The 21,505-nt window shown below is 48.2% G+C and overlaps 2 protein-coding genes across 2 annotated transcripts in view; both read left to right on the top strand.

Moving 5' to 3' along the window:
• LOC135916493 (uncharacterized) overlaps window positions 1-21,505 on the top strand; it is a 188,095-nt gene that overhangs the window by 105,673 nt on the left and 60,917 nt on the right. The window lies entirely within an intron of this gene.
• Window positions 1-21,505, top strand: part of LOC139049771 (uncharacterized) — a 66,685-nt gene that overhangs the window by 2,674 nt on the left and 42,506 nt on the right. The window contains exons 2-4 of the mRNA XM_070525578.1: window positions 545-568; window positions 3,247-3,264; window positions 14,756-14,853. Of these exons, the coding sequence (XP_070381679.1) occupies window positions 14,769-14,853 (85 nt within the window). The 5' untranslated portion in view covers window positions 545-568; window positions 3,247-3,264; window positions 14,756-14,768. The remainder of the gene's footprint in view (window positions 1-544; window positions 569-3,246; window positions 3,265-14,755; window positions 14,854-21,505) is intronic.

The following is a 21,505-nucleotide window of genomic DNA, read 5'->3' as shown; positions in this document are numbered from 1 at the left end:
TTACTGGCCACTCCGCACTAACGTCGCGTGATTTTTGAAATGACCATCTCGTCCGGGTTGAGTTCGCTGGCCCAAGCCGCGCGTGTTTTGGGCGACAGTTTTGAAAAAGAAAATACCCGCTATGCACTCATTGAGCCTTCGACAAACCATCGAGAGAGCAGGATCTAGTGCCGAAACGTCCCCGATATCCTACTCCCAACGCGCGCACGACGTCACCATCACGTGCACCTCCGGCAAAACGAAATCGAAGCTGGTTGGCGGATAGCTATCGCAGTGAATTATCTAGCGTGCTCTGAAGCCAGCCAGTACATTCTCTGGGTGTTCCGGGTCCAGGATCACCACTTAAACAAAAAATTAAGAAGCAATACATGTATCATAACTCCTTTCATGTCAAAGAGGAGGGCGTTAGGACAATGCTGCATCGGCAGCTCTACAATGTGCCACTAACCTGAAACTATAACTGTGCAGTGGCTGCGAAACATTGATACACGCGACTTAGTTATAGCGACAGCCTTCTCACGTCCCGGTATGCTTTTCCTTTCAGAGTCAGCTGGAAGGGACATGTCGAGTAAGTTTCCGCCGATAAATGGCAACTTGGTGCCCTTTACAATATCTTTTTTCTTATTGCATTGTTTAAGTCATTTTGTCAAGACCAAAGACTGTGAAGGTAGCAACAATTTCCTGAAATGATCATGACGAATTTATATTTATGGAACTTATGCGATAAGAGTACGTAAAGTACGTTTCACAGAGCTACCTGTTCGAAGGCCCATTGTGCCTCGAATCTTGCATGTACCGTTTGTATATGTCCTTCATTTTAGGTTTATTATAATTTTAATGAAATAATGATCTCCTCTCTTGCGTTTGTGTTGCGCAATTATTTTCAAGAATCTATGGAACACCCGCACTAGAACTACTCAACAATCAACAAACTACGTTTGTCAATTTCTGCATATTTCCTTTGTTGTTATTACTATTTTATTATGCTCGAATGTTCCTGAAGAACAAGTTGATAGATACCCTTATGTAATCGCTTCGGGCAGCTAATGCGTAAGCAGGTTGTTATATGGAACTTTGTGTACACAAACCCTTAAAATCACAACCGTCAAAGACATAGACGACTAAACTGTGCTAGACAGGACTGGCGCCCGTCTCTGTAGCACAATTCAGCAATGGCTGTTTTATAGCGTACGCTGTTATGGGCTCATTTCAATAGATGTTTCGGTTGGCGATGGTGTCCGGTATCCGGTAATGAGAACAATAGAGACCTTTAGCGTGTCCGGTATTCGGGCAAGCGCGGGCGGTTTTCCGGTTTAGCGGGGGCGTCAAGGTGAGCGGCCAGATGCGTGGCGCCAGCTGGTGGCGCAAAGCTCAACCACACAAACACAGAGCTAATTACTATATTCTGCTTAGCTGTTGGCGCAAATTTTCGACAGTGGCGTAATCGTGTTCACAATTACGCCGCTGCCAAAAATTTGCACGAGTGGCGAAGCAGGATATGGTGAGTTACTGCAGTTTTAGCTATGCGTTTGTCTGGTTGAGCTCTACAACACCAGGCGGCTTCACCGCTCACGTTTACGCCCCGACCACCCGGTAATCCGCCCAAACCGCTCCCGTTTGCCGGAATAGCGTACAAGCTAAATGTCTCTAACAACATACTCGGTTCCCGCCGGGGTTGGACCCGGTCCCGCTGCGTGGGAATGAGCAGCTCTACCACTCAGCCCCGCCAGCGCTTGCTAAAATACTGCGGAAAAATGCCCTATAAAGACGTCCTAGCCCGCGAGGAGAGACGCGATGCCGTGTGTACGCCACGTGGCGTCGATGCGTGCACATTTTACATTGCAGTTGCATATTATTACGCCAGGCAGAATGCCAGGTAGCAGATGCGCAGGTACTGGCATAAGGCAGTTAAAGAAGTTTTGGGGAAGAAAAAGAAGTTTAAGGAGATGCATACAAGAACGCTAGAATAATGTGTTATGGATCTGATTAAATCAACCTGGCGAGGTGACTGTCACCGTCGCGTTACAAATGGGGTGCCAATAAATCATCATCATCGTAACATGCAGCTTGTCTTGCGATGTGAGATGCGCGCCGCGTAGCGCCTATACGTGCTCCCTGTTATTGCAGTTGCATATTATTACACGAGGAGGTACCACAAGTAGCAGTTGAATAGGTAACGGTTCAATGTAGATAAGTAAGTCTTGAGGAAGAAAAAGATTATGGATAGGTATAAATATTGATGTAATAAAATACACGAATGGTGTACCTGAATAAATCAAGCCAGCTTGGTGAATGTTTTTCACCATCCAGTTTCTAAGGCGATTCCCTTAAGTCATCATCATCACCATTACCATTGTATCGTGTCATTTGACACGCGATGTGACATGTGCGCCGCGTAGAGTCTATACGTACAAACTTTGCATTCCAGTTCCGTTATATTCCACCACGTGTCCTGACATGTAGCAGTTGCATGTAGCAGTTGCATGCTGTGCGTAGCCGGACGTCAACTCATGCAGGCTAGGTGGCTATTTGTCACCAACCCGTTTCAAAGAGGATGCCAATAACATCATTATCATCATCATCAACAGCAGCGTACGGTGTCACAGGCCAAGGGATATGTTATGCCACGTAGTCTGCATACCTCTGATTACTCTTCGGTATACGTAATGGCGCAAGCTACGAACCGCTGCTGAAGAGGCGGATCGTAGATCTATGCGCGCGTCTGCAACCAGGCAACATCGGTATCAGCAGATCGCTATGCAAAGAGCAAGACAAGCTGCAGCGCAAGCCGCAGCTTGCCGTCGACTCCGGGAGGACAGTTCAGATCCTTCTCGTGAAAACGATGCGAAAAGACTTCACACCGAAGACCCTGCTGTGCGTGGTGCCAAAAAATGCAGCTCCTAAGGAGCCGCTCCTCCAGCTTACTCTGTGCATAGGCTGCGGGTACTGCGCAGGCGTGTGACTGTATTTGACGTTTCTTATTTTGAAGGGTAGATGCTGCGTAATTTTATTACCGAAGGATTGGATGTAGGATTTGCTGTTCTGCCACTGGCCATCGAGCGAGTGCATTGACCTCAAAATTTCTGATACTTCAGTCATCAGCATTTGCAAGCGTGCTTTGGCGACTTCTCTTTAAATGCGGTCGATACCACCAATGCTCATGCGTTGCCATTCTTGAATCCTTGGTCGTCTCAACCTACCAGTTTTTTTTCTTACAAGGCCTTTCTTTCTTTTTTTCTCTTCTAGTGAATTCCAGCGTCTCCAGTAAGTAGCCCGAGGCAAATTCCTTGAATTAGAAATACTGCCGCGTATCAACCACCGCAACGCCGAGTATTGCTTTGGTTGACGGAAGCCGCAGATTCAGCTTGGTTGGCTCTCATTGAGGGCGAGTTAACAGCGACACATATTGAAAATTGATATTACAGCGAAGACCTCCCTGACACCTCTTGCATCGCCGCTGCTATACTCGTAGTCGCCTGCGATACGTTTACGAAAAGTGGTGTTTCCTGCATGTAGTTTTGCTGCGTCAATAAGCATTCCTGTTAACGATGCAAGCAGAATGTGCAGATTTTTTTTGCACCTAAGCAGATAGCCGGAAACCGAGGCACTGGTTTCCTTGCACATAGTGGGCTGCCCGTACACTTAAGCTAGAAAGTCGAAAAGTGCTAATTTTTCCCACCATCAAAACGATTTCCTCGAAGCGTCAAGAGCAATAGATTTATTGACACTGACGCACTTTGTTCGCTTCGCACTGCCCTTCCTAGTGAACAGCATCCGATCATACTACAAAGAACATGCGTGACGGAAAGTTTTAAGCTGCATGTCAAGTGTCGACGAATAGGATTCGTGGGAGGCACTTCAACGTTCTACGACGCATAACTATTTATTGCGATAGCAACTATATAGACACTCGCAGGAGAACTTCGTAATTTTCCGTATAAAGTCCAAGGGCTATAGGTCGCGCCCGCGCGCCGTTTTCTTAGGTGTGCGGGAAAGCATGCGAGAGTGAGTCGAGAAAGGTGGTGGCTTGGTACGGCGGCGTCTTCTCGCGCCTGCAAGGGCGGGTGCAGGGAGATGTGCGTGGGCTAGGAGGGGGTGGGGCACGAGGATGGAGAGCGCGAGTCTTCGCTTCTACAGCGGCTGCGGTTGCCCACGGTGCATGCGGCTTCGCACCGCCGCGCGCGCCTTGCAGGTAATATGCGCTGGGTTCGAAGCCTAGGCAACCTGAGACAGCTGATGGCTTCGTGTGTTCTGTGTTCTCACACGCCTATAGTTTGTGTTGAAGCAACCGGCAGCACGCTCGCCGCTGCTGCCGCTATTGCAGCGTTCTTACAGCGAGCGGTCATCGAGTGAGATGTATTCATGTTTGACTTGTGCGCGCCTGACACCGTGCTTCTTAATTTAGTTAGTAAGGGCATCTCTACAGCATTTTATACAGCTGCCGTCCAGCTGCCGAATAATTTGGCGCCGCAATCAATGGTTCACCCTTCGGTAAACTGTGACTTTATTACTAGTACTAGCGCACAAGTACTAGCAAATTGGCGTGTATAAATGCTGCATTATGAAAACCCCACGCTATTACCTATGCACCAGTGTGCATATGGGTGCGTTATTGTTCATAAGCTCATTGGCATAGGTGATGCAGTGCTATTACTACGTAAATAGCCCAGCGTTCGTGTAGTGACACAAATATTTTCTATGTGGCTTTCCCATGATAGCGATGGTGTCCTATGTATACCGAGGTATTTGTATACTGATGTGGCTAAATAGGGACATTATTCATCGTGTAGGAAGGAGTTGGTAATGAGGCTGTGCTTGCGAGTAAATGACATTGATTTTCACTTTGAGGGATATGGTGGCATATGCCATTTGTTACATGAATCGTCAACGATATGTAAGTCAAGTTGTAGTTGTAAGCAGTCTTTATGCGAGTTAATTGGATTGTAAATGACACAGTCATCAGCAAATAGCCGTAATATTGTAGTAATGTTAACCGGTAGGTAGTTAATATATATCAAAAGTAACAAAAGTGAAGTGGGGTTTATGTAGATCGTTCGAGGGATCGCAGGTAGCTCTAGATACGAGTCCCAGCGCTTCGCACCAACAACCCGCGCTCGTGTCTCGCGCCGCAGCGGTGGCAGTCCGCACAGTGCCACATGCATATTACCCACTACAACTACAGTGCCACATGCATATTACCCGCTACAACTTCCCCCGGGGCGAAGAGGAGCCATCCTGGCGACCTAAGGCGATGCTACGATAAGGGGGTCGTGGTACGGCTTCAGGCGGCTGATGTGAACAGTCTCGCGGCCACGGCGGCGTTTGTCCGAAGATGGCGTCACCGGTTCGACCACATAATTCACAGGCGAAGTACACGCGACGATCCGGTACGGACCTTGATATTTCGGGGCAAGCTTTGGGCTAAGGCCTGGAGCTTGGAAGGGCAGCCGAAGCCAGACGTGAGAGTCCACGGCGAAGGACTGTGTGGGCTGATCGTTGTCGTGGCGATCTTTGCGGATTCCTTGGGTATATCCGACGTGAACGAGCGAGCCAGTTGGCGGCACTCTTCAGCATGGCGAGCAACTTCGGAAAGAGGGGTGAATTCAGAGGCATCCGGGTGATATGGTAGTACGGTGTCGAGGGTAGTGGATGGTTCACGCCCATAAAGAAGGAAAAATGGTGAGAAGCCTGTGGTAGCCTGAACGGCGGTATTGTATGCGTACGTCACAAAAGGGAGGACATCGTCCCAATTGGAATGATCCGACGCAACATACATGGTGAGCATGTCCCCAAGGGTGCGGTTGAATCGTTCCGTTAGACCGTTAGTTTGTGGGTGATACGCCGTAGTGGTGCGGTGAATAGTGCGCCACGCGGCGAGTAGCTCATTAATAACTTCGGACAAGAAGACACGGCCTCGGTCACTGAGCAGTTCTCGCGGTGCGCCGTGCCGTAAGACGAAATGCCGTAAGATGAATGCGGCGACGTCGCGAGCAGCAGCCGAAGCAAGTGCAGCAGTCTCAGCATATCTTGTCAGGTGGTCTACTGCGACAATTATCCATCGATTTCCGGTAGCGCTGCATGGAAGAGGCCCATAAAGGTCGATGCCAACCCGATCAAAAAGACGTGCAGGACACGGTAAAGGTTGCAGAGGGCCTGTCGTATGAGATGTCTTGCGTCGCTGACAGGCTGCACATGACCGAATGTATTTGCGGACATAAGAATACATGCCGCGCCAGTAGTACCGCTGGCGGAGCCGCTCGTAGGTTTTCAGGACGCCAGCATGAGCTTGTTGTGGGTCTGCATGGAAATACGTGCATACGTCGGAACGCAAATGGCGAGGGATGACTAGTAGCCATTTGCGACCGTCGGGCTGATAGTTTCGGCGGTACAAGATGGCGTCCCGTAGCACGAAGTGGGTGGCTTGGCGACGAATGGCTCGAGGGCATGTAGACGTTGAAGAACTGCTAAGAATGTCAATAAGAGAAACAATCCACGGATCTTTTCTCTGTTCAGACGGCATGTCAGTAACAGCAAGCGTAGCAACCGGGCACTCTGTGGATGAAGGTGGCCTTTCGTCGGATCGCATGGGCGCACGGGAGAGCGCATCTGCATCAGAATGTTGGCGCCCGGATCGATAAATGACGCGAATGTCAAATTCTTGGATCCGAAGAGCCCAACGTCCAAGACGCCCCGACGGGTCTTTGAGTGACGCAAGCCAGCAGAGCGCGTGGTGGTCTGTCACAACGTCGAACGGACGGCCATACAAGTAAGGGCGAAATTTGTTTAAGGCCCAAACAATAGCTAAACATTCTTTTTCCGTGACAGAATAATTGGATTCTGCCTTCGTGAGAGCACGACTCGCATATGCAACCACATATTCTGCAAAGCCAGGCTTCCGTTGTGCAAGGACGGCCCCAAGACCAACGCCGCTGGCGTCGGTATGAACTTCAGTCGGTGCACTCGGGTCGTAGTGGCGCAGGACAGGCGGTGAGGTAAGCCGACGACGCAAAGTGGTGAAGGCTTGGTCACACGCCGGAGTCCAGTCGCGAAGGTCACCAGAGCCAGCCAGGAGCTTCGTCAGGGGAGCGATGATGCAGGCAAAATTGCGCACAAAGCGGCGAAAATAAGAGCAAAGACCGACGAAACTGCGGAGCTCTTTCACTGTAGTCGGCCGCGGAAATTCTGCGACAGCACGAAGTTTGTCAGGGTCGGGAAGGACGCCGTCTTTGGACACGACATGGCCAAGTATGGTCAGCTGGCGGGCTCCGAAGCGGCACTTTTTCAAGTTAAGTTGAAGGCCGGCGGTGGTAAGGCAAGTAAGGACTTCGCGTAGACGAGAGAGGTGAGTGGTGAAATCAGGGGAGAAAACTACCACGCCGTCTAAATAACATAAGCATGTCTTCCATTTGAGGCCTCGTAGAAGATTGTCCATCATCCTTTCGAATGTCGCGGGTGCATTGCAGAGGCCGAATGGCATTACGGTAAACTCATACAGGCCATCAGGCGTAATAAAAGCTGTCTTGGAGCGGTCGGATGCATCCACTGGCACTTGCCAATAGCCCGATCGCAAGTCCAAAGAAGAATAATCCAGCGCCCTGGCGTACTAATTAACTCCTGAGGTGACGTCCGTTAGTGGCGAGCGACTGTTCTTAGCTGAAGTGAATTCCTTGCGTCCATTGAGAAAGTACCCAATCTATGAGTATAGGTACCGTGGTAAGCCAAATTTTGAAAGTTTACTAAGCAAAAGAGAATGAACTACACAATCAAATGCCTTCGAGGAGTCTAAAAATACGGCGTCTACTTGTATGGAAAGGTCCATGTAATGTAAAAAGTCGTCAGTGAACTCGGCGAGTTGACTTTCGCACGATAAACACTTTCTAAAGCCATGCTGGTTAAGCCAAAAGAAAGTGATTCTGGGTCAGTCATCAAACTGGACAATTTTATGTGTTCCAGTAATTTGGACGAAATGCTTGTCATGGAAATCGGGCGGTTACTAACGTTAGTACGGTCACCTGTTTTGAATTTTTTTTTATTTTTTTGCGCAATATCTTTTGAGTACGGGATTACCAACTTGCCCGGAACGCTGCTCTCATTGAAAATAGGTATTACTTCCGCTTTTCTCCAGTCGTCAGGGACGTCACCTGACTTTAAAGATTCCGTAAATATTAGGATTTTGGCTGGTGGTGAAATAGTATTATTAAGAACCTTGCTGTCAATTTAGTCACACTCAGCAGACGAAGATAGTTCATTAATGTAGGCCCTGCTATGCTATGTATACTATGTATACCCTGAACGGTAATAGTTATTTCAGGCAATTCGTTCAAATGGGAGTTGGGGGCGGTTTCAACGGAAAAGCTTCTGAAGCTAGAGAACACTGATGAAAAATAATTATTAAGGACAGTAGCACACAATTCAATTTTAATTGGCTCACCGTCAGCGTTAACAAGATCTATGGTGTTGGTGCGTGTTTGAGTCGACAGTCAAGGCCAGAATTTGTTAGGGGTTCTATGATGTATTTAAAGAAGGTCAGACGAGTAAAACATGTCCTGTGCGTCCTTCAATTAAGATAGGTGGTGACACTGAGCCGGTACTTTTCCCACGTTTGCAGATTGTTATTACATAATGCCATTCTATATAGATGCTTATCTTATATTATCGTGCAGCTAAGATTTCTGCGCACTCAGGTTTCGAATAGGGCAATATCTTCTCCGCCACTGAAAGCGGAAAAAACAGCATTTACGTCGTCTCATACGTTACAAACGTCTGATTGATACTGTTGTCTATATTATAGTAACTGGGGAAGATGGTAAGTATATATCAACGGGAACCGTTGCTCAAACACCCTCTGAAAGAGTCTTGAGTTTTCGGGTTTCTCACCCAGAACACGGAAATACCGTTTGACAATCTAAATATAGTTCGAATAAATTGGCGCTATATTATGTTTCTTGTACAGAGACTCGCTGGGACGATGATAACGATTGAACATGCCTTCAAATTTCACTCGTTTTTGTCGCAAGCTTCCGTTTACTCAGAATTGTCCTATTCTTGAATTATCGGCTCGTGAAGCCCGCTGTCTACTGGTATCAGTAGCGTCGATACATACAGACCTTGGATAGCAGTTCCCTTATATTCCACCAGGTGTCGCGACACCTAGCCGTTGCATATATCAGCTGCATGATGCGCGTAGCTGGCGTAGCTGGTGCGTGCACATGGTTAACTCAAGCAGGCTAAGTGGCTATTTGTCACCAACTGATCATTACCATCAACGTACTGTTTCACGGCTCAAGAGATGTGTCGTAGAACAGCAATACAGTTAGCCTTGATATTATTGGATACCCTTGATATCCTGACACCCTAAAACGCGTGACTTTTAATGCGAACCCGTTATAGGCCCCCTTAGGAGAAAATTCGAAGTTTTAGTTGGCGGCGTGACCGAATTATGGCACAAAAAGTGCCCGATGGCATAGCGCGAAATCCCGTCAAAAGTTACTGCGATTGACGCAAAATTTCTTAGGGAGGTTCTTGTAAACAAGATGAATTATTACCTTTGAAAATAATTTTAGGCAAGTGTCGGTCGCGGTTGGAATCGAACCAGACCTCCGGTCTACGAGGCGAGCATGCTTCCCTGACGTCACGTGGGCTCCACGGTTCTGATTGGCTAAATGTGAGCCCAGCGCCCGCGTCATTGCGCACGTCACGTCGCAGCCGTCTGGCTGACTAAACGTGCGGCCATGATTTCAATATTTGCATGGGTTGTTGGGCACGTGACGGCGTACCCAATGGGTAGCAGGTGGCGTGACGTCATGAATGTATAAAATGTGTCTATAAAAAAAGCATTAGTGTCCAGTTGAACGCCGTTGAGCTGTCCTCGCGGGAGAGCGAGCGCGTTGGGACGTTTGGTGCGTTTTCGTTGGCCTTCCGAGGCGGAGTCAAAACCCAGGCGTGAGCTTGCGCAAGCACAGAAGGCGCAGAGTAAGGAATTCCCCAAAGAGACTATAATGCTTTCGCATTCCCAATGGTAAGCAGTATGAAGCGTCTGCCGAATTTGTTCTTCCTTCTGGCTCAATTTCGGCTGACAGTGCTGCAAATACTGTCACCTAAGGTACAAGATCATGTGCTTTTTCCTTGTTTCGGTATTTTTCCTGTTTACCTGAAACACTGTCTCTTGTACGCCTTCACTTCTGCTACTTCACCTTCCACACTTTCAACCCTACTCCCTCCATGCCTTCCGATCACCTTTCACGTGTGACTCTTGTGTACTTTAGGCGTTATTAAAGAGTTTCATAACTAAAGAGCTGTTTCACTTTCCGTGACACGTGATACGTTATGAGTCTTCATCTTAGCATGGGTCGCATCTCTGCAGAACAGCGGTAGACACGTCGCATGATCAACGTTTTAGGATTCGCATGTCATTGCCAACCCTGATAGAGTGATGAAAAAAACAAAGATGCCGTGAACCATTTAGCTTGATATGCGTTATGCGTAGTCAACCGATGCTGATGTTGTGGCGCCATCTGCTCCTTGGAGCTCAAAGCACCTTTCCAGGTCGTGGTGCCGCTTCTTCAGGCGTAGCAGCGTCAAAACAAGCAGCTAATCTCAATAACAACGATAAAGCATCGCTAACAACTGGTCCCCAGTGCAAGATGGGATTAAGCGATCGCTGATTTTACTGTTTGTTTCTTTACCTCACGAAGAAAGCCGAGAAGAAAAGCGGTCAGTCTCGGTGCCGCCATGTTGTAACGCAATTACGCTAACCCCGTGGCGGCCACGGCTATGCTGCCACGCTAGAGAGGCGCGCATGCGCACAGTCTGTCGGTAACGTACAACGGTAGGGTATCACGTGTCACGCTAAAGCTATAACGGTGCGTTGCCATCAGTAACGTCGGCAAAAATACGAGGAATTTTTTTTATTCTCCATGCTAAGTACGTCTATTACGTTCTCACGTACAGACGATGAAAAGTAAGTACAATCACCTTCACAGTCCAATACTGTACAACTTTTTTTTTTTAGTTTAGAAAAAAAGTTACAGTAATACAGCAGTCGCACGATCTTCAATGTTCCATATAGTTTCAACTATGTAAGTCGAACATGAATGGAACAAATGCTTCGTTTACTAAGGTAAACATAATTAAGATTGTTCCGTAATTAAGATTGATCCAATATATGTGAGATGAATGTCCCTGGATGCCATCTCTTCCTAAGGTGGAGCATCTTGTCTCTGCTACAGTGTATCACCCTATGTATTGTTCTACATGGCTTTCATTAGGTAAGCTTAACATATTTGCAAAAAAAATTTTCCCTTGCAAAAATATGTGACCAACATGGAAGGAAATCAGGGATGGTGTAACAGAAAACACTCAACATGTCAGACAAATTACGCGAACTTTCAATGAACCCTTCACCAATTCAATACATTTACAAGCGCCACATAAGTACTTAGTTTTTGTGTTTTTTGATAAGTGATTCATTTGTCAGAAGCTTGGTTGTTGTATTTCAGTTGCATCGAACCATTTGTAAAATAGATAATCAAGTTTGTTCATTCAACGCATGCGGTTTCTTTTTTTTTAATGTCGTGGAATTGTAGATTCGCTATATGCATTACAATGACATTCATTCAAATACACTGCAAGATATTACTTCAAACGGGCGTGGAATAAATAGCATACGCGCTAAAATCGCTAATTTCTAGTGCAGATCAAATGCTTTTGTTTTGAATTGAAATATTGGAATCAAGAACTTTGAATTAGATTGTAGAATGCCCACGCACATATTCCACCATATACCTATCTTTATTTCTTTCTCTCTTCTTCCGGTCATGAACTGTGGTAGACTTTCACTTTCTCAGTGCATTTCAGATTTCCGCATGTCGAGTTATATCGCAATAGCGTTGCGCGAAGTAAAAGTAACAGCTTTACCATTTATTCCTGTTATAGGTGATGTGTGTGTTACAGAGTTGTAATTCAGTGTAATATTTAATTTTTTCTCAACTCGAACTCTCTGCAACAAGACAACCTAGAAATAGTCGTTATATAAATGAAAAAGCCTACAAAATAGAGAGAGGTGTAGGTACGCTGTAATACCACTGAGAATTGCGCATCAATTGGCGATAACGATTTGCGTCCGTCGTCATTCACAAAGTGACGGGCGGTGGACTACTCTGCCAGGTTATGCACTGCCAGCAGCGTTTTTGCCGCGGTAACACCGAATGGCCAAAATCTAACGCGACTGGGCTACGCAAAACTATAAAAAAGGGGAAATGGGGCAGCAGAGGCGCTATTCTGGACACTACTATCACCTTGACAAATTGCACACTTCGCCATCTCATGTCTAATTAGCTCCCGGCTTAATGTATACTGCAAAAATTTGCTCGACAGAACTCTGCCGCAAATGTCTGCCAGAATGGCAAGTACTGCGGTGCAGCCAGCGTGGCATTGAGGAACAATGTAGATGGGTTTGCCTGAACTTCGTCCGCCTGGCTTCAAATGCCTTAACAACCTCGCAAAGCCGTTCATTTTATACCAAATGTTTTGCCTAGCAAACGCAACAACTCACGATGTTTACGCATTCGCATACATAGGTATTCGCTTGTTTTCGCAAACTCTCTCATCGCTGCGAAGCTTGAAGTGACAAGCTAGTTCCACGCAATGAAAGCTGTCAAAGCAGAGAATCTGGTAGTCTTTTTCTGAAGTTTGAAATTGTGTTTAGTGCGATTTTTCACCAGTATTTTGTCTCGTTGTCGTCATTTTGCTGGATTCGAGCTTCGGTTGCGGATTGCGCACACCCTTCAGTTGCGTGAGCTTGTGATCAAACCACAGTGTATCCCACACCTTGCAGCTGCGGCCGCACTCACGGTCGAGGAATTCTCTCTTGAGCCATCCATCGGCACCACTTTCCGGGGGAGGAATATGTCTGCGTTGGCGTCTCTGCTCGGCCTCCTACTCTCGAAGTTGCGACTTAACTTGCCTCAGCTTGCGCTTGGCTTGGGTTGCCTTCTCTCGAAAGTGGGGGTTGGCTTGCCTCCACCAGCGCTTGGCATGCCCTTCTCGTTCTCGATACTCGGCGGTAGCGCTTTCACTTCGCTAGCAATTTGCGTGCGCATCTCGCTTTCGAAGCTCGTGATTTGCGAGACGTCGGCGCTGCCGCTCTCGTACCACCTCCTCCTGCCGCTCGCGCGGAGAGTAATGAATAGGGCGAAAAGGCGCGCGCCGGCGAGACATCTGCTCCTATACCCCTCTCCCCCGGTGCGAGCTCTGCCCTCTTATGGGACGGCGGATGCCGGACGGCCAAGGCTCGACTTGGAATAGCTCCGCTGTTAAAAGATAGCACCACAAGAACCTCTGAAGCCACAACCACAAAGATTAGACAGATCAACGTATTGTATGTAGGCCCGTAATTCTCACGGTGGCTCAATGATCACGGCTCCAGCGTTCTCCATAGCATTTTTTCTAGTAAAGTGTGTGGTTTACACAGCCTCCGAGATCGAGTGGCGCGCGAGCACACCGCCCACTTTTGGAGGTTGTGGTTTATATGTAGCGTCCGAGCTTAGCGCCCTTACGATCTAGGCGGCCACGGTTTACAAAAGACAACGCCCTCTCCGATTTGCCCGAAACGGCACAATGGTGGAATCTGGCTAGCTCCAGTATTTACACATTGCTTCAAGCAACTTTGGTAAATCAAACCATCGAGGCAGTCTGTCACACGTGCGACTGCTAGATGAGCGGGTAAGCGGGAACGAAAAAAGAAAATCCGAGGCCATTCCGCCCTGCTAAGGTAGATGACGAGCGAAGCTGTAAACTTAGTGGTAGAAAACTTCTGGTATGGACTTTATTGGTAGCACTCATTGTCACTTAGTAACGAACGTTACAATGGCTTTCTGGTTGCTATGATATACACTGATGGGCATACTCGCAACTAGAAACACATTCTTTGATAATGTACGCCGCTGGGTGGTCGGTTGGGCCGGATCGGTGTAGCATCTCAAGCGATATCTCAAGGTAGTGGTTTACAGGAAACGCGTAAAGCACTACCTCTTCGGTCCCGACACATCCACACTGAAATCACCGACAACGACCACAGGGGTGGTGTATAATCGCGACTAACCCACGCAAAGTGAGTGGTGAATCTCTGCGTTTTGAGTCAATCACAGATGCCGCAGCAGCCCTCTGAACCTCTCTGATTTGCTCAAAATGCCGTCATTACTGGCATCTACGACATGGCGGAATTCGACAATGTCAAGAGTAGTACCCCGGCTCTGCCAACGCCGTCGTCTGGCTCAGCGTTCGGCCCGATGCCCTGTCCATGCGGCCGCTTTCGGGGCTCCGACGCAGGTCGCGTGGCCAGCACGTTCTTTGATTTGCACTAGGTACCGAGCTTCACTTACATTGACATTCTATTAGACTCCCGTCCTCGAGTTATTCCTGTCTAATTTGCCCAGAGTTTGACGCTTTGCGGGTCGAGGCCTATACGCAATGCCTGCACATCGGTTTCTTCTGGAGCTCCAATTTACTACTATAGAACCTCAACTACGTAATACGAAAGCCAGTGAAACAAGCCCAAGCATTATTTAGAGCCCAGTTCACTTTGGCTGAACCGCAAACAGAGGACAAACAATGAAAAGGCGCCGAATTACACTGTCGCTTTTCATTGCCACCACACTAAATCAATGAGAACTCCTTTGAGGGGCTTCCCTGCACAGTGCACGCTTATCGTTTTGGGTTTTCATTTCTCTGTTTCCCTGTTTGTGCGCTTGTTCAGGTACAAGTGCTTCATGGAGCTGCTCCTCTCGTGCTGCGCTGCGTTGGCCGTGCTTGCGTTGCTGTTGGGCGTGTTCGTGGCCACCAACTTCTTCACTGGTAATGACCCTTCGTTGGTCGCGATGCGAAGATTCTATGCTTCTGATTTCGTCCCGGTTTGTACGCCACGTGAGACAAAATTTTTCTCTTTCTTTTTTCATGCATTTGGCACGTAAAGTGGCATTTCTATCCAGAGTCTATAATGCGAATGATTATTTGCTTCATTCTTGGTACTTTGAGGTAGCTAGGTAGGTTCTTGTTTAATGGTGAAGTTCAACCTCTGCTATCAAGCACAGAAGCCCGGTGCTGTAACTGGAAGGCAACTGTCATCTTATTTTTCCTAACCTCCTTGATTACAAGTTCACTCATTATCAACACACCAGTTCAGAGAACAAGCACGTGAAAGGCACATGCAAAATATACCAACTAGAGTGCTTGTCATAACAATTGGCTGTTTTGTGAAGGGTTAATATAACGCCGACAACCATTGCGAAGGGCATTCTTGCTCTTTTTGCACCTCCAGATTGGCGCTTATACTTTCGCGGAAGTTCATTCGCGCCGGTCATGCATCTGGGTTACAGGAATACCCAGACATTCTGGAGCGCATGAGACTGCATGTCAAGGCCAACGAGCATTACTAGGTCAAAAGGAAACCCCTGTATCGTATATTGTTTAAATGTGGTGACCTCACAGAAAAATAAATATATATAGGGGACACATGTTCTAGGTCTTCGCCTTAAATACTGCTCTTATGGACCCTAGTTTAGCTGTATTGAATATATTTCTTCTGGCCTCAAGTTCAAATCAATAGGAAGAAAAATTTGAGGCTTAATGTCCTCCCTTAAGAGTGGAACGCGGTAGCATTTAAAGATCACGGGCGGTTCCCGGCAAATGCAGCTTATGTAACCGTAATGTTTACCGGGAAGCGCTGGCGGCTCATGCTATCCACGAAGGCGAGATTTCTAGTACAAACGCGGTCTTTTGCGTGGGTCGATGCCAGGGGTAGTCCACAGCCACGCCAAAATAATCATTTTTAGGTATCTGTTGGTTCGCACTTTTAATAGTTGGGTCTGAGAAGATTTAAGATAAAAGGCATTCGCTGCCTGGGTTTTGTTTCAAGAAATCTATATGTGCACAGTCATTCTCAAAAGTCTGTGGAATAACTTCGTCAAATATCTAAGACAAGGTATGAGCAACTTCAGTGATAAAATGGTGCAGCTATATAACCCGCGTATATCACGTGGCATACACCAAGACGTGGCGTATACATATAGCTCAATACATATGGATGATTTTCCCTCACGGACAACGCCACCGACGCCCCCACCGGATTTCCTGCGACATGAGACTCTTAAAGGGGCTCTGAACCATCCGTCTGGCTTGGTGAAATAACATAGTCCGTGGATAGCATACGCTGTTGTGAACATATCAGCCAAGTTCTGCTGTCGTAGGCGGTCCGTGGAGGTCGCAAGCGGAGCGCGAAGTCACCTTTCTCTCTAACGCTCTCGTTTCAAAAACCCCATGATCCTCATTCTATTCTGTGGGCTTTATTTCGTCATAAAGTACACTCCAATACGCGGCTGCTATTGGTCGCTGCGCTCGGCTGCAGCGCGGCCTCCTCGAGGTGCCGCCATGAGTCCAGTGGCTAAGCGCACTACGGCTCTCTGAGGACAGCCGCGTTTGGCTTACGTTTAGAGCGGCATAGGCACCAAATCAGAAATTTGAACTGCGTGCCAAGGTGACGTCTCCGCCGTAGCCTTCGCAGTGCAAGGCATTGGAGGAGGAAGGGGAGCACAGCTGAGGCCGTGTTTGATTGCCGATAACTCCGCTTCTGCTGAACGCATTGAAGTACTTCTTGCGGTACAGTGGTTCTGAAATAGCCTATCTTCACTTCAGATCCATTTCTCCATTTCGATAAAAATGGTTCAGGGCTCTTTTAACGTAATCGTGTTGAAATTCACTTTCGCAACGGAGCTGTTACACTCCAGTTGGTCGCGATTTTTCGGGCAGATTGGTGGCGCCAGCTGGTGGCGCAAAGCTCAACGTGTAATCGTGTCGTAATCGTGTTCACAATTACGCCGCTGCCAAACATTTGCACAAGCAGCGAAGCATGATATAGTGGGTTACTGCAGCTTTAGCGCTGTATGTTTGGTTGAACTCTGCGCAACCAGGCGGCTGCGCCGCTCTGGCCGCTCACGTTTACGCCCCCGCAAATCCGGCAATCCGCCCAAACTGCTCCCGCTTACCGGAATAGCGGACAGGCTAAAAGTCTAATACGAAGGACTTAGCGCTCCCCGCATACGTTTCCCGGTAAGGACTACTGTTGTGCAAGCTGTCGCTACGACGGCAGCTTGCGACGTGGGGAGTGACGTCACTACCCTTTCATATATAAATGAACCAGCCTAGCAACCGATTCCATTGTTTTTGCAACACCGCTACAGGTAGGCAACGCGTAGTTAGGACTGAGGAGGAACCGTGTGAATACGGAGCGGCAAAGGGAAAAGAAATGGCAATGCGACCCGCGCCGGCATGCTGCCAAAATTACCATTACTACCATTACTACCATTTCTGTAAAGCATTGCATACCACCCCCCTGCCCCACAGCAGCTGTAGTGGTAGTTTTCAGCAGTTTTGCTGGACATCCAGTTGCAGGGCCAGGATGACGAGTATTTTTTTTACTATTAGGTAAAAAACATCGTTCGATCATAAGGACTCGTGCTGGGATATATAAAATGCAAGAAGTGTCGGTAGTCTGCTGCAGCTTGTGGGCCGACGACTACGACCGAGGACATGCTGTGCAGCAATTTAGGTCGTCCCTTTTTGTTTTCTTCCCTTAATTGTTTATTCACGTTGTAAGTAAACCTTATTGCAAGGTGTAGTGCGGGTGAATGAAACGTTCTTATAGAAATTACATTGCAAGAAGGCTTTGTCAGTGCAACTGTGATCATAATTTAAGCCATGCCATGCTCGCCACAAAGCCTAGAACAACGGATGTCCCGGCTTTCCCAAGGAGGCAAATCGATCGTTATAGGAAACTCGCACATACGGTGGTGCCATATTCCCGTCGATCTAATGCAGCTGCTCTCCAAATCGTGACGGCCTCGGTCGGCTCCCTCTGAGTGGAAGCCGATCTTTAAGGCTTTGCTTGCCTTTGTTAGATATGGCGCCGTTTCATGAGGCTACTTCGAGTTCCCCAAACCACTTCGAATCGCAGCACAGCTAAGTGAGGAATGCAGAAGCAGGGGTGCCACATTCCTGAGGCAGGACACTTGCAAACAAGTTCGTACGCCGCCGGGATTAGAAGGGGCCCTCGGACAATGGAGCCCAATCGTCACCCCTCTTCGGCTTTGAAGGAGGCATTTGCCACGACTGCGGAGCCGTACCACCGGGAGCAGGTGGGCCCTCGTACAATGGAGCATGAGTACCCCCACTTCTCCTCCTTTGAAGAAGCGCATTACAAGTCTGCGAGGCAAGACCGCAGAGAGCCGCCGGGTGTGACAACGCGATACGGGCGCCTACCATTGGCTGAAAATGGCGTCATCTGAGCGGACTCTCCCATTGGCCAAACATGACGCGACTTCCAGTCCTCGAAGGGTTAAAAAGAAGCATTCCAGAGAGACCAGAGCATTCCCTGATTCCCTGATTCACCTCTCTCGAACTTGTTGCCGCGGGCCGTAGCGTCCGAGTGGCTGCCGGCCCGTAATGAATGTACGACTGTTACTTGAGTCTCACCTCTCTGTAAATAATGTAAAATAAATCCTGCCAAGTTTGGTTTTCATCCCGAAGTGCATCCTTCAACCCCTACATCTGGTTGGCAGCGGTGAGATCGCCTCCGAATGCATCAGCTGGTGGCAGCGCTACGGATAAACCTTCGTCGAGAGAGATCCTAAGGAACGTGGAAGAGCGAAGAAGAGAGAGCATTCGTCGAAAGAGGTCCGAAGAAACTGGGAGTAGCGAAGAAGGAGCGAGCCTTCGACCCAGGGAGTCCGGAGGAACCAGGAACAGCGGACTAATGAACCGGATAGCAGGGTGCTGCAACCGTAAGTGAGCGCGTGGTTTTTTTCCTTATGATTCGCCAGACTCAAATGTTGTGTGTTCATTTTGATAGTTCTGGGAATCGGGAGTTTGATGCATTGTGTGTTTGCACAAATTAATTAAGGAAAACAGTTTTAACCACCTGTCGGGGCAGCTGCCATGGATCTTAGAAGGTTGACGAGGTTGGACTTGTTGTTGGTGTGCGACGATTTGGGAGTGGAGGCGGATGAACGGATGGAAACGCCAGCTATCATAAAGGCGATTATCGATAGTGTCAATGATGACAAAAGCATTGAGCTTGCTTGGGAGGTGATACAGGAACCACGGGAGCGTGAGCGTCGTGAACGTTTGCGGGAGCGTCGTGAACTTGGGAGTGAGCATAAGCGTGAAGAACGCGAGAATGAACGGAAGCACGAGCTTCAAGAACTTACTCTTAAGTGTGAGCGTCACGAACGTGAGAATGAACGCGAACGTGAGCGTGAGCAATAGTATGAGAGAGAGAAGGCAGCACTGATTAAAGAGATACAGTATTGAGATCAGTTAATGGCACAGAGACAACGGCTGTCTGAGAATTCTGTAGGTAGTACAGAGCGAAAGAATGAGGCAGCATCGAGCGGATTTTCGCCAAACGCTGACGAGAAGAGTAGTGCCTGTGAGATTAGCTGCAGATTCATAAGTGAAGGGAAAAGGCTAGCTGCTAACGATGCCTTAGCGGCAACAGAGGCCGTTAAAGGCCGCATTGAGAGCGACGAGGTGCTGTGCCAACAGATGACTGTGGAGACAGCTAGGCCAGCTGCGAACAAATTGGCACAGTTACCGCGTGTGTGCGTCGCTGGTAATGTTAGCGAAGTTGCTAGCGAAGAAAAGGGTACTGCTGACCCGACAGACGCGAGCACCCATGTAGAGCCAGATCTGCGTGCAGAAGTGAGGTGCGAACTGGACGATGCAGTTGAGAGTAGTTCTCGGGATGGCGAGCTCCGTAGTCCACGAGAGAACAACTGCATTGTTCAGGGATCGGTGCGGCTCTCCGCCAGTCTAGATGGCCTATATAGGGATGATTAAGTTGTTAATCATTCGGACTGTGCGCGTGAGATAGTGATCGATACCGACGGGCTGTGTGCCGATGCACAGCGTGAGCTGGGCAATGTAGCAGAGGGCCGTTCGCAAGAGTGCGAGTTGTCTAACTCGAGTAAAGTCTGCTGCATTGTGCCAGAGTCGGTTGGGCTGTCCGCCAGTCGAGGCAAAGTGAGAGTAGAGTTAAATGTAAATCAGTCAGACTGTGCGGGTAAGAGACCGATCCGGGCCGACGAAATGTGTACCGGCCTGCACGAGGCACGAGAAGGCGACATGAAAGCGAGTGCAAAGAGAAAGCGCCGTAAAAGAAGCGCGGTAAAGACCGAAAGACGGTAACTTATGTAGCGCCGCCAAAGATGGCGAGAAACCCAAAAGGGCAGGGCGCGAGGGAAAAGGTGCGATCGTCAAGGACGATGTTGACGCATCCAGAACGTTCGAGCCACCGGTCAAAGGGGGACCACGAAGCATGTTCTGCACCGACGCGGACAAAGGGCACGAGGCAGTTAAACTCCTCGTCGTTCCGTAGTTCTTTTCACAGCTCAGCGTGCAGTTCGAAGAAACGCAAGCTGGCAGGACGAGACCAGGTGGGGAGTAGCGACGCGGTCAGTCGAGTTTGTGAGGAAAGCGGGGCGCCAAGAAGCAAATTGGCAGGAGACCGTAACGTCTTGGGGGCACTGCAGTGAGTCAGCCATTTGTTGTCTCTCGGCAGCCAGAGTAGCTTTGAAACTGCGACCACCTCGGGTATGGCTGAAAGTATGAGTCAGACATAAGCGTTTGGAAAGGGAGGCCAGGAGTGCTTCCGTAGAAATGAAGTATCTTGTTTTTTATTTTGAGCATCGGAAAGTTTTTCGCGAATTGAGACTAGGATTTCTTTCAATGTGTAAGGTTTGAGCTTTGTTTGTGTTTTCGTTTGAGAAGCTCCGAGATTTGAAAGATGAGGTTTGTGTAAACATGTAGTCTCGCAAATGTTAGTTAATACGTACATAGGCTTTCTTTTTTGTGTGTGTGAGTAACCTGTAGGTCAAGGTTATCGTTGAGAGGCCTATCGTAACGCGCGTGTGTGTTATTTAACCTTCTTTCTTTTTAAGTGTTTTTGAATTTTCTAAGGTTAAGCGCGTAGATTTTCAGTGAGTGCATGATTTGCACTGAGAAGCGTTCTTAGTTCCATTAGCGCGTGTCCTGTGTGGACGGAAGAAAGCAGATTTATGACTGGGTTGCTCGTGTGTGTTGAGGGCAGCCGTATTCTGACTTCGCTGATAAGTATGCGTGGAACGAGTTATTAAAAGACGCATTATTTTAAGGGTTCTGCGGAGTGTGTAAGTCCCGCAAGTTTAATTGTTCGTTTATGTCACGTGTCCTGTAGGACTTTCAGGGAAGAAACGTGAGTAAGCGTAAATGAAAAGTTTGCCTACAACGCAAGTACGCGTTCTGTTTAGTGACCACAAGGCTAGTGCGCTTGTGATTACGTACTTGTGAGGTTGACCAGATTGTTCAGTGGCACCAATACGTGCGATAAGTACGCCACTGCGATAGATTGGAAACATGCTGTTCGTGTAGTTAGGCCACTTGAGTTATGTTCGGCTGTTTTCATTTGTTGTTTGCT

Source organism: Dermacentor albipictus, chromosome 9 (genome assembly GCF_038994185.2).
Source record: "Dermacentor albipictus isolate Rhodes 1998 colony chromosome 9, USDA_Dalb.pri_finalv2, whole genome shotgun sequence".
In the NCBI taxonomy this organism is placed as follows: Eukaryota; Metazoa; Arthropoda; class Arachnida; order Ixodida; family Ixodidae; genus Dermacentor; species Dermacentor albipictus.
Note: the sequence above shows the minus strand (reverse complement) of the source record. Positions and strands in the feature narration are given on the sequence as shown.